The sequence below is a fragment of the Elephas maximus genome, chromosome 9, assembly GCF_024166365.1.
Source record: "Elephas maximus indicus isolate mEleMax1 chromosome 9, mEleMax1 primary haplotype, whole genome shotgun sequence".
Lineage (NCBI taxonomy): Eukaryota > Metazoa > Chordata > Mammalia > Proboscidea > Elephantidae > Elephas > Elephas maximus.
Window position 1 is genome coordinate 79614580 of NC_064827.1, and position 10967 is coordinate 79625546.

A 10967-nucleotide genomic window follows, 5' to 3' on the forward strand; every position below is an offset into this window, starting at 1 on the left:
GTAAATGATTTTCCATCTTATATGTAGTTGAGCTCCTTAGAAGCAAGCAAAAAGGGTATTGTCTCCAGTGGTTTAATTGTACTGAGGAAAAGACATGAGATGAGCTCAAGTGATGTCTTAAAAATAAGTGTCATTGTTTTGTTGGGAGATTATCTTCAGCTTGCCTTGTGTTCATTCTCGTGGTCTTCTAGAGACAACGGGGACACTATACAGATTGATTAATGAGTGCTCAAATGTTAACCCCTTCAGAAAGGCCTTCCTGACTGTAGCTTCTCAACCACACTCCACCCTCCCCCCCGCCACTACCAGTTATTTTCTGCATCCTATTCTTACTACCTTTACAATTACACATTTATTTGTATACCTGTAATGTGTGTGAGAGCGGGGACCGTATCAGCCCTGTCCCCTCTGGCCACAATGGCGTACAGTAGATTCTCAACAGCTGGCCTTGTCGGTTCCACGCTAGGGGTTGCTGAAGAAACACGAAGCCTTTGAGACAGACTTCACTGTCCACAAGGATCGCGTGAATGATGTCTGCACTAATGGACAAGACCTCATTAAGAAGGTGAGCCTGGCCCACTGGTAAACCCTCGGTTCCCACTCCAGGGCACCAGCCTGCTGGTACCATAGCGCCCCGTGAAGTTCATCTCCTGGGAGATTGACCAAACAGAGGCTTGCATGGAAACCAGTAACAGTACCATTTCTGTGCTTCATAAAGAAGAGACAGATTACATAAGTGGATATGTCTCCCTTTTTGAAGCCAGTTAGTAAAGTTACTCTGCATTGGTTATTTTTTTCTGCCTTAATTAAGCTAACAGAGAAGCATTCCTGTTGTCATCTCTGCTGGCCCTTCTGTGACACTGGACTCCCAAATGGTTGCTTTCTTAATTTTCTATTTCTCAAGCAATACAGGCTCATTATCGAGATATTAGAAAATACAAATAAGCAAAACAAAATAAAAATCACACATAAACCCAGCACCTAGAGATGACTACTAATAAGATCTTAGTATCTAACCTTCCAGACTTTTTCTCTCCACATTTATAGAGCCACCCACTAAATACATGCATGTTTATAGGATTACACTGCTCTATAAAATTATCAAAAGATCTGGCTGCTATACAGGTCGTTGTATCAGTTAGAATCACAAGGTTTATTTCATTTAAACAGCACTTTAGGGAGAAAGCAACAAATCAAGGAGCTTGGTACTTTCTCACCTGCAGGTGAAGTCAGCTCGCATACATATTGAAGTTCAGCCGGTGTTCACGAACTAATCACCACCATAAACCTCATGCTGCAAGACAAACATTGTAACAAGTATAATTTTCTATAACAAACATAGTGAGTAATGGAATTTCTCATCACAGACTGCACTCAGTAAGCATGCATACAAGATTAGGGTTTTGTTCCATGGGAGGTAACAGTGTTTACTGGAAACGTTTTTATCCTTGTCTTTATCAGCAAATAAACTAACAAGAAACTAATTTCAGATCCAGGCTGTGTCCAGATGTGAACATAGCCATAGGTATGACTGCCCGTCCACCCACCACCCCATACACCTGGACAGTGCTCACTCTCACTTATTGTGAGACAACTGGTTTGGGAATGTTCTTCAGCCTGCGAGCAAAGAGCCTAGTACTTTCTTCTTAGTGACACTTGGTTCAACAATCTTTGTTTCCTCCCAAAGTTTTTCTTTAAATTCTGCTGTAACTTGTCAGTGGTTTTAACTACAGACTTAACCAAGACTGAATCAGTGTTTGGGGCTTAACAGTTGTCGATATCCACAGTGTCAAAACATTTTTTTGAGCCATTGTTTTTATTTCATATGCATAGTAGCCATTGTTTGGATGTACAGATTTTTATTTAACTGATCGTTTTCTAATTTTTTGCTCTCAAAAACGATACTAACGAATATATTATTGTAACTTAACATTTGAACACATTCCTCATTATTCCTTTAGCATAGACTCCTACAAGTAGAATGGCCAGTACAGAGGGTGCTGGTCTTTTTAAGGTGTTTACTCTGTTTCTCTTAGAGAAGTTTTGCCCGTTATTCTCCCCCTGGCAGTGGACAGGGGAGCAAAGGGCCCATTTTAGAGAAAGCAAAAGCCTTCACAGGGAGGGCAGAGGTGGGGCGGCTGCAGCAGGAGGCGAGGCTGACCCGTGCTTGTGCTTCTCTTCGTGGCCTAGAACAATCACCACGAGGAGAACATCTCTTCAAAGATGAAGGGCTTAAACGGGAAGGTTTCCGACCTTGAGAGAGCTGCAGCCCAAAGGAAGGCGAAACTTGATGAGAACTCTGCCTTCCTTCAGTTCAACTGGAAGGCTGACGTCGTGGAGTCCTGGATTGGTAAGCACTGTTTCTCCAAGGCCTGACGTTTCTTGTTCCTCCAGGCCAGGAAGATTGTTCCCAGAGCCACATCTCGTCTGTTTCCCATGCAGGTGGTTTTCTTCCACAGAGAAGAAACTGATTAGTTGCAGGCATTTCAGGGAACCCTGCTACCAACCAGGGCAGACCACTGGCCACCATGTACAAGACAGTTTCCTGAGGCCAAAGAGCCAGGGCCACAGCAGTGCTTGGCACTGGGCTAACAAAACAAAGGTCCATAGACACTGAAAGCAGCAGACATCGCCACACAAACAGAACGGGCACACTAAAGGGGACCAGACTGTCAGCACTGTCCCATTACCTACATGGGTCGAGGCTGTAACCCAGCTCCTTGGTGATGAAAAATTAGATCCTGATACCAGGACTGACAAATCCTTAGTAGTCGCTTTTACATAAGTGGCAACTGAATGACATCTGGGACAGCCTGGAAGGCTTCTGGGATGGTACCGTCCAGGCTTTCCACAGCACAGGTAGAGAACAAGGCCTGGGTGCAGGGAGGAGCCCATGGATGTGAGTTCAGAGACTGCTGTTAGTGACATCGGGGTTTAAATGTAAACAAAATCATAGTTTGCCCCAGTTGTCTTGTTTGTTTTAATCTCACTATACTGAGAAGGGGTGGTGTACTTCGCATGCTTGGTTTTCTAGGTGAAAAGGAGAACAGCTTGAAGACAGATGATTATGGCCGAGATTTGTCTTCTGTCCAAACTCTTCTTACCAAACAGGTCAGTTGTTGCTGATTTATTAATTGAAATGTATTCAAATAGTATTTCCTGCTAGACAAGTGGTGGTCAGCATCTTTCATTGAGATATTCGACTATTTTATGCAAGGCACTAGAGATCAGCATGAGTAAGGCACAGTCCTGGTCCTCAGGGAGCTTCCAGACTAACTGGGGAAACAAGTAACCAGGCTTTTATGCCATGTGATGGGTGCTCACAGGGATGAGCAAGGCAGAGAGCTCTGTGGGCCTCTCTCAGAGGAGATATCTGGCTCGTTCTTCAGCAGGAGAGGGTTGATCAGGAAAGTCTCTTAGGGGAGATGACATCTAAGCTAAATTAGAAAGGATAAACTGGAACTGGTCGGGTGAAGAGGCTGGGCGTGTGGCCTGGGCTGGAGGAGTAGAGAGCCCGGAGTGCCAGGGCAGGGGGCGCAAGGCTGGAAGCAGGAGACCAGGGGGAAGCAGTCATCTGCAGGGGAGAGGGAGGTGGTCTGAAAGATGCGGAAGAGCGGGCAGGTGTCAGGAAGAGGGGGAGACTATAAGCGGACAGATGGTGCCATTCTGAGCTCTGCACTCAGGACGAATAAGCCCTAGTTGCACTGCAGTCGCTGCAAGTTGGCTTATCCCTCCTTGCTCCAGGAAACCTTTGATGCTGGCCTGCAGGCCTTCCAGCAGGAAGGCATTGCCAACATCACTGCCCTCAAAGATCAGCTGCTGGCTGCCAAGCACATTCAGTCAAAGGCCATTGAGGCCCGGCACGCCTCCCTCATGAAAAGGTGGAGCCAGCTTCTGGCCAACTCAGCCACACGGAAGAAGAAGCTGCTGGAGGCTCAGAGTCATTTCCGCAAGGTGAGGATGGGACCAGGAAAGCTCAGCTGGGCCAAAACACAGGAAGGCAAATCCAACTTCTGTTTGCTATGATCTGCCATCGTTGTTAAGAAAAGCACCTCAGCAAAATGGTCTGGACAGGGCAAATGAAGGTGCCATTCAGAAGCACACAGGACAGACTGAATTCGCATGTACCAAGGTACAACAGGAAGAAAGGGAGGAAAGGTTGGTGAGGATGTACAGAAGTGGGAGTGAGAAAAAGGAGCAGAAAACAGAGCCCAGCAACTAGCACACCGTACTCACCTCTGGTTCCCTCTAAGCTAGCCTTTGCCATTCAGCATACCCACCACCCGCTCTCCTGGCCAAGGAAGGCAAGTCCAGGCCTAGCAGCTCTCTTAAATCGGTGTCTCCTTTGCTTTCAGGTGGAGGACCTCTTCCTGACCTTCGCCAAAAAGGCTTCTGCCTTCAACAGCTGGTTTGAAAATGCAGAAGAGGACCTAACAGACCCCGTGCGCTGCAACTCTCTGGAAGAAATCAAAGCCTTGCGTGAGGCCCATGATGCCTTCCGCTCCTCACTCAGCTCAGCCCAAGCCGACTTCAACCAGCTGGCCGAGCTAGACCGCCAGATCAAAAGCTTCCGCGTGGCCTCCAATCCCTACACCTGGTTCACCATGGAGGCCTTGGAGGAGACCTGGAGGAACCTCCAGAAAATCATCAAGGTGCACCTTCTCCCCTGTTCCCCATCTGTTCTGTACTCCACTCCTGCTCAGAGCTTTCAGCCTGGGGCCCCTTGTCAGCGCAGCCCCTTCTTGCTGAAGGATGACAAGACTTAGGAGGAAGTGGAGGAGAAGGAAAAGGCCTGGATTTGTGTATCGGAAGTTACCATTCGTATCAGTTCACTGCTTGACTGTGATCCATCACTTCCCCTCTATGTCTTCCCTGGGGAGCTGTGAGCAAAGAGGACTATTTAATCTTCTGAGCTCAGTTAATGTCTCCCAGACTCCTTCCCATACCATCTTTGGGTTGAGGTTAATCCACAAGTGATTCTTGTTCAGCTTCAAAAAATTTAGTTCCTGCCCCTCTCAAATTTTAAAGCCAACGAGTCCATTCTAAGGGTAGAGCCGTCTCCATGCCAAGCTCATCCATGAAGGAGTCCGCAGCATTTGCCTCCCTTGGTCCTTAGGAGAGGGAGCTGGAGCTGCAGAAGGAGCAGCGGCGGCAGGAGGAGAACGACAAGCTGCGCCAGGAGTTTGCCCAGCATGCCAACGCCTTCCACCAGTGGATCCAGGAGACCAGGTGCCCTGCCCCTGCACAGCCCCAGGGAGGCAGCCAGCAGGTCCCTGCTGTGCCCAGGCCTGGGGAATGCTCTGGTCCCCATGGCTGAGTCCCAGGCCTCCAGCCCCGGACTTGATGCAGAGGAGGACCGAGGTGTCACCACAGCTCCAGGGTGTGGTGTCTTACCCAGAAGGCATGCTAGCAATAAAGAAGGGTTAGGGGCACAGTCCACTCTGGCTCTGCAGCTGGAGGGGGTGGGCAGAGTCAAAGCAGCCTTCTTGCATGTCCCCCCAGAGTCTGTGGCTAGAGATCCCGGGCTGGGTGGGACTGTGCTTAGGCCATGGTCAGCCCCCACAGCAACCCAGTGACAGATCGTACAAGGGTTGAATGCTGATGTTCTTGGTTTTGCCTTTTCTTGTGTCTTCTTGCCATACCCCTCCTCCTGACTGCTGCTGCCCCGGACACCACCTCATCTTACGCTGCTGGGATTTCATCGCCACAGAACGTACCTCCTTGATGGGTTAATATCGTCTTATTTCTGGGCTCATGGTGTGGTGGTGTCTCATGCTTGTCCCTCCGTTCCCTGGCTTGCAGAGGATTCCAGGATGGGCCCTCCTACCCAGGGCTGGCTGTACTCCCCTCGGCCTGTGCAGCCCCAGCCCCACCCCATGCCCTCTCTGTCCCTGTCACCTTACAAAGAGTGTGTGTCTTGCTCCACAGCCCACTGTCCCTGACAGCCTGCAGTCTGGGGAGGGGAGCCACTCCTGCTTTTCTGCTCTGATTCCGAGGGTTCTCCTCGGGGAGGGTGTATGATCATGCAGGAAGTCAGAGCCGGAGTCCAGAGCCTCTGAGAGTTCTTAAGTTTGTTGAGCCATTGTGATTATATTGGCCTTTTTGCCTCTACTTCCCCAGCATGTCCAGAGGGATATTCAGCTCCTAGGTGATGAGTGGGCATGAAACTAGACCACAGAATTAGGGTCTCAGGCTGGGTGCAGTAAGTCCACAGCTGAGAGAAAGGGCTGTATGTTGGCCTCAGTGCCCCACATGGAGCTCTCTCCTGGCTTTCCGGGGGCCGAGAGACAACGGAATGCACAGCGCGATGGAGACAGGGCTTGGAGGAGCCAGCCAGCAGAGCGGAGCAGGGCTGCCCCTCCTAGGTCCCAGTCAGCCACCTTTGGGTTCTTGCCAAAGCCCACTGTAAGACCCTCTCTGATTGAAGGGACCAGCATTTCTAGGGGTTTGCAGAGTAAATAGAACATTTAATGGTGGTGATGGGAAAAATATGTCCAAACCAATCAGACTGCACATGCTAACGACAGAGCAAGAGGGACCGGGGACTGTGGTTTCTAAGGAAGTCTGAGGCCCCAAGACACCCTGGCCCTCGGCTCTCCTCCTTAGCCCCCGTTGCTGTGCCTGCTGGTCTCCGTCTGTCTCCACGAGATGCCACGCTCCCCTTTTCCTGTGGCTCCTCCCCAGCCCTGTCCCATCTTGCCCAGCCCCAGCGTGAGCTGCCCAAGGCTACCTGCCCTCCCAGGCCAGCCCTTGGGTCTCCCACCATGTACTGCCTGGGTGCCGGGTAGCCGTCTCCTGTGCACTGCCAGCTTGGACCTCGTGGCATGTGTCTGTCTCAGTGTGCTCTTGCCCCCCCCCCACCCCCCTTTGGTGTATTCATTTGGTTTCTTTTCTTTGAATAGCATAGCGTATCGTCGGGTCATTCGTGTCTATCAGTATGAAGTTGGGGATGATCTGTCTGGAAGGTTTTTCTCCTCTTATTTCTCTTATCTCACTGTGGTTTTACCAATGCACTCTTGACTTCCCCAGGCGGCTCCGCTTTCTGACTAACCCACCGCCCTCGGCCGCTTGGGAAGGAGGGGTCTGTCCTCCTCCCACTGCACCGGCACCCAGCCTCCTGCCCCCAGATACTGGGGGTGTGCTTTTCCCTTGGGGACATGGCGTGACTGTGAGTCTGATCTGCTGGGGTAGGAGGAAGCTGGGTGCCTTGCCTTGCTAGAGCACTTTGAACTTGGGGAAATTTCAGAGCTAACCCTGGCTCACTGGGCTTTAAAAGGGTAGACTGGGGAAAAGGTGGGTACACGGGAGGCTGGGCTAAAATCCCACCAAGGACATGAGCACAATGTGAACTTGTCCCTGCACGATAACCCCAACTTGTTTGTGTCGCTGTTCACTGGTAGCCTTTTGTGGTCTCACACTGTCATGATGGGAAGATGGCGGCTCCCGAGGGCCTACCTGCTCTCCATAACCTGACCCTGGACAGGAATCTCTGGCCCTGGTTGTCTCTAGATTATGCAACATGAATCCCTGAGCTTAGTCAAAGCCATCTCCTCTTTGGGCAGCTGATTAGTACTATTTTCAAAACCCAAATCTGGTCCTGACTCGTAGCACTCCGAGGGGTCATCTAACTATCACCCTCCCCCTACCACCACTGTCGTTCACCCTAGAATGTGGCTCCCCTTCTCAGGGACCTGCAGGGAGACTCCAGGGGTTTTTGGGGGTGGCTTTCAGGTTGTCAGCCTCCCCTCCTCCCTAAGGTCTCTGGCTTTTGGGTGTCAGGCCTAGATGGAGTGCCTCAGTCTCCCCATGGCTGCAGAGAGGGTGTGCTGTCGGTCAGGCCTACAGCTCTCTGTTCCCGTGAGGAAGCTTAAAATCAATTCCTGGGTCACCCTCTGAGGGCCTAGCTTGGCTTGGGTCAGGTACCATGTCACACCCTGGCCGAGCCCAAGGAGCCACATGAGAAACAGGGTTCTGCTGGGAGCAGGGAACAGGCTAGGTGGGGCTCAGCCCTGGCTCACCAGTTGGCCTTGGGCAGGTGGCTCGCCACAGCAGATGGTACCTTCTTGTCTGAGATAGGGAGACGTTTCCTGCTCTCCCCGGCTCACGGAGCCAGTTAGAAAGAGACCACCAAGAGCACGTGGGGTTTTTATTCTGTAGTGAAAGGAACTGGAGACTGCCAGGCATCCTTATCGAGAGGTAGTTACTGGAGCTCTTGATCAGGCCATAGTCTCACTGTGCTGCTGTGTTTAGGTCCTGCATGGTGGAAGAGTCAGGGACCCTTGAATCCCAGCTTGAAGCTACCAAGGTGAGCGCCCCTGGGCTTGTGGCCCAACGAGACCTTCATGTAACCCCCCAACCCCCCACCTCCACCACAAGCAAGCCTGCCTGTCCTTGGTTTCAAGTCAGAAATGAGATGGCTGGTTGGTTACCCCTTTTTTCCTGGCTTAAAGCAGCCTGAGACCTCGTCATTTTAAAGAAAGCCTTTGTCTTTAACCGTCACCCTACTTGTAAATAGGCTCCTTTTGTCCTTAGTATGTGCTGTTTCCCTGGCAGGTCTACCCTCTGGTTTGTGACTTCTCTTACGCTGAAAGTATCCCTCTGCTGTGAGGCCATTCTGGATTTCGCCCCCACCCACTTTTCCCTCTTTAGTCAGAAGCCACACGTCTGGCCCTGGAGGGCTCAGGCTGGGGGTGAGGACACAGGAGAGAGCTGAGCAGGCACCCGGGCCTGGTGGCTGAGGTCAGAGCTCCATCCCACACAGCTCTGCTCTCACCCGCTAGCGCAAACACCAGGAGATTCGAGCCATGAGGAGTCAGCTGAAGAAGATTGAGGACCTAGGCGCCGCCATGGAGGAAGCACTTATCCTGGACAACAAGTACACGGAGCACAGCACCGTGGGCCTGGCCCAGCAGTGGGACCAGCTGGACCAACTGGGCATGCGCATGCAGCACAATCTGGAGCAGCAGATCCAAGCCAGGTACCTGGGAGGGCACTGTGGGGAGACAGGGCTCAGCCCCCTGCCGGAGGTCACCCCAGAGGCATTAGAAACCAACATGTCACTGTGGTGCAGGGTGAGCACCTGGGCCCTAATTCTGCTCTTCTGTCCAGGAATACAACAGGTGTGACCGAGGAGGCCCTCAAGGAGTTCAGCATGATGTTTAAGTGAGTAGTCCTGGTCTTCCTGGGGGCTGGCGGGGGGGGGGGGCACCCAGCAGCAGGCCTGTGTGCTGAGCCGCCTTCGGCTTTGTGCTGCAGACACTTTGACAAGGACAAGTCTGGCAGGCTGAATCACCAGGAGTTCAAATCCTGCCTGCGCTCCCTGGGCTATGACCTGCCCATGGTGGAAGAAGGGGAACCTGACCCTGAGTTTGAGGCAATCCTAGACACTGTGGATCCAAACAGGTGAGCCTCAGGGAAGGTGTCGGGAGGATCCTCTGCCCTTGGCTCCTACTCTGTCCTCCCTGCTCACTCCACTTGTCTGCCCCTCGCCCAGGGATGGCCATGTCTCCCTGCAAGAATACATGGCTTTCATGATCAGCCGTGAGACTGAGAATGTCAAGTCCAGCGAGGAGATCGAGAGCGCCTTCCGTGCCCTCAGCTCAGAGGGAAAGCCGTACGTGACCAAGGAGGAGTTATACCAGGTATGTGAGCTCTGGGACCTGGGAAGTGGTTTAGAGTAAGGGCTTTTCCAGGACCTTCCCTTTCCTGTTGGGAGGCTTCACTTTGAAAACTGAAGCCAAAGGTTTCCAGTGAATCAGCAGTGCTAGTCTAGTCGAACAGTCCCACTTTAAGCCCTACCCTACGCCGGGTGCTCAAACCAGACAGCTTACTCCATCCTTCCCAAACCACGCAGGAACGAGTTTTAGCCCCATTTACAAATGAAACGCAATACAACTGTAACTGCTAGTAGCAGATGTGGCCTTTACACCCCAGGTGGACTACAGACACTGAGCACACAGGTCTTCCTGAAACTTGTTGTTGCCCAGTCAGTTCCAGCTTGCGGCAGGGTAGAACTGTTCCTCAGAAGTCCCCTGGGTGGTGCAAATGGGTTAAACACTCTACTAGCTGAAAGCTTGGCAGTTTAAACTCACTCTGAAATGCCTCAGAAGACAGGCCTGGCAATCTGCTTCTGAAAGGTCAAAGCCTTGAAAACCTTATGGATCACAGTTCTACTCTGACACACACACACAGGGGCGCCATGAGTCAGGATTGACTCGACAGCAACTAACAAGAGACTTTAAGGAGAACTGCAAATCTTATTGTGTAGACATAGGGTTTTCTTGGCTATAATCTCAACAGAAGCAGATCGCCAGGCCTTTGCTTCCATGGTACTACTGGGTGGCTTCAAACCACCAACCTTTAGGTCAGCAATCAGGCACAAACCGTTTGTGCTACCCCAGAACCTTCCCTGAAACTTGGGGGAGTTAAACTTTTGAAGTCAGGCTCTCCCATCCCTACCACAGTGCAGGGGTGGCTGGGCTGAAGGTGCCATCTTTTCCCTCAGAACCTGACTCGGGAACAAGCGGACTACTGCGTCTCCCACATGAAGCCCTACGTGGACAGCAAGGGCCGCGAGCTCCCCACAGCCTTCGACTACATTGAGTTCACCCGCTCGCTCTTTGTGAATTGATCCTCAGCTCCTAGCCTGGCCCCACGCTGCTTGTTGTCGCCTGCCTGCATGTCAGTTTCGTGCCCTTAAAAAATATTCCAGACAGTGTTACTTCCAATGTAACCTTGAACCTGCTTAGCTTGGGATAAGACTTAGTAGGAAACGGTGCTTCAATAAAACGCTTCTGGTCCAATCACAATTGCTTTGTTGATGTGGGGACCCAGATTCATGTCTTGAAGCCAGCTGTCCTCATTCCACATCTGAAAAATCTAAGCAGCCGGATAGCTCCCTTGTTCTCCCTCCACCCCCAAATTTTCTGTTTTCATGTAAACGACAAATAAATGACTTGACTCCCCCC

General features: G+C 51.4%; 1 protein-coding gene across 4 annotated transcripts in view; it reads left to right on the forward strand.

Moving 5' to 3' along the window:
* SPTAN1 (spectrin alpha, non-erythrocytic 1) overlaps positions 1 to 10967 on the forward strand; it is a 60947-nt gene extending 49980 nt beyond the window's left edge. For 3 of the 4 annotated variants that reach the window (XM_049895300.1, XM_049895298.1, XM_049895301.1), the window contains 13 exons: positions 467 to 565; positions 2191 to 2350; positions 3035 to 3111; positions 3745 to 3954; positions 4356 to 4652; positions 5117 to 5229; positions 5711 to 5728; positions 8251 to 8305; positions 8781 to 8977; positions 9109 to 9162; positions 9256 to 9402; positions 9494 to 9641; positions 10505 to 10967. In XM_049895300.1, the coding sequence (XP_049751257.1) occupies positions 467 to 565; positions 2191 to 2350; positions 3035 to 3111; positions 3745 to 3954; positions 4356 to 4652; positions 5117 to 5229; positions 5711 to 5728; positions 8251 to 8305; positions 8781 to 8977; positions 9109 to 9162; positions 9256 to 9402; positions 9494 to 9641; positions 10505 to 10630 (1701 nt within the window). In that variant the 3' untranslated portion in view covers positions 10631 to 10967. The remainder of the gene's footprint in view (positions 1 to 466; positions 566 to 2190; positions 2351 to 3034; positions 3112 to 3744; positions 3955 to 4355; positions 4653 to 5116; positions 5230 to 5710; positions 5729 to 8250; positions 8306 to 8780; positions 8978 to 9108; positions 9163 to 9255; positions 9403 to 9493; positions 9642 to 10504) is intronic. The other variant, XM_049895299.1, reaches the window with a different exon arrangement.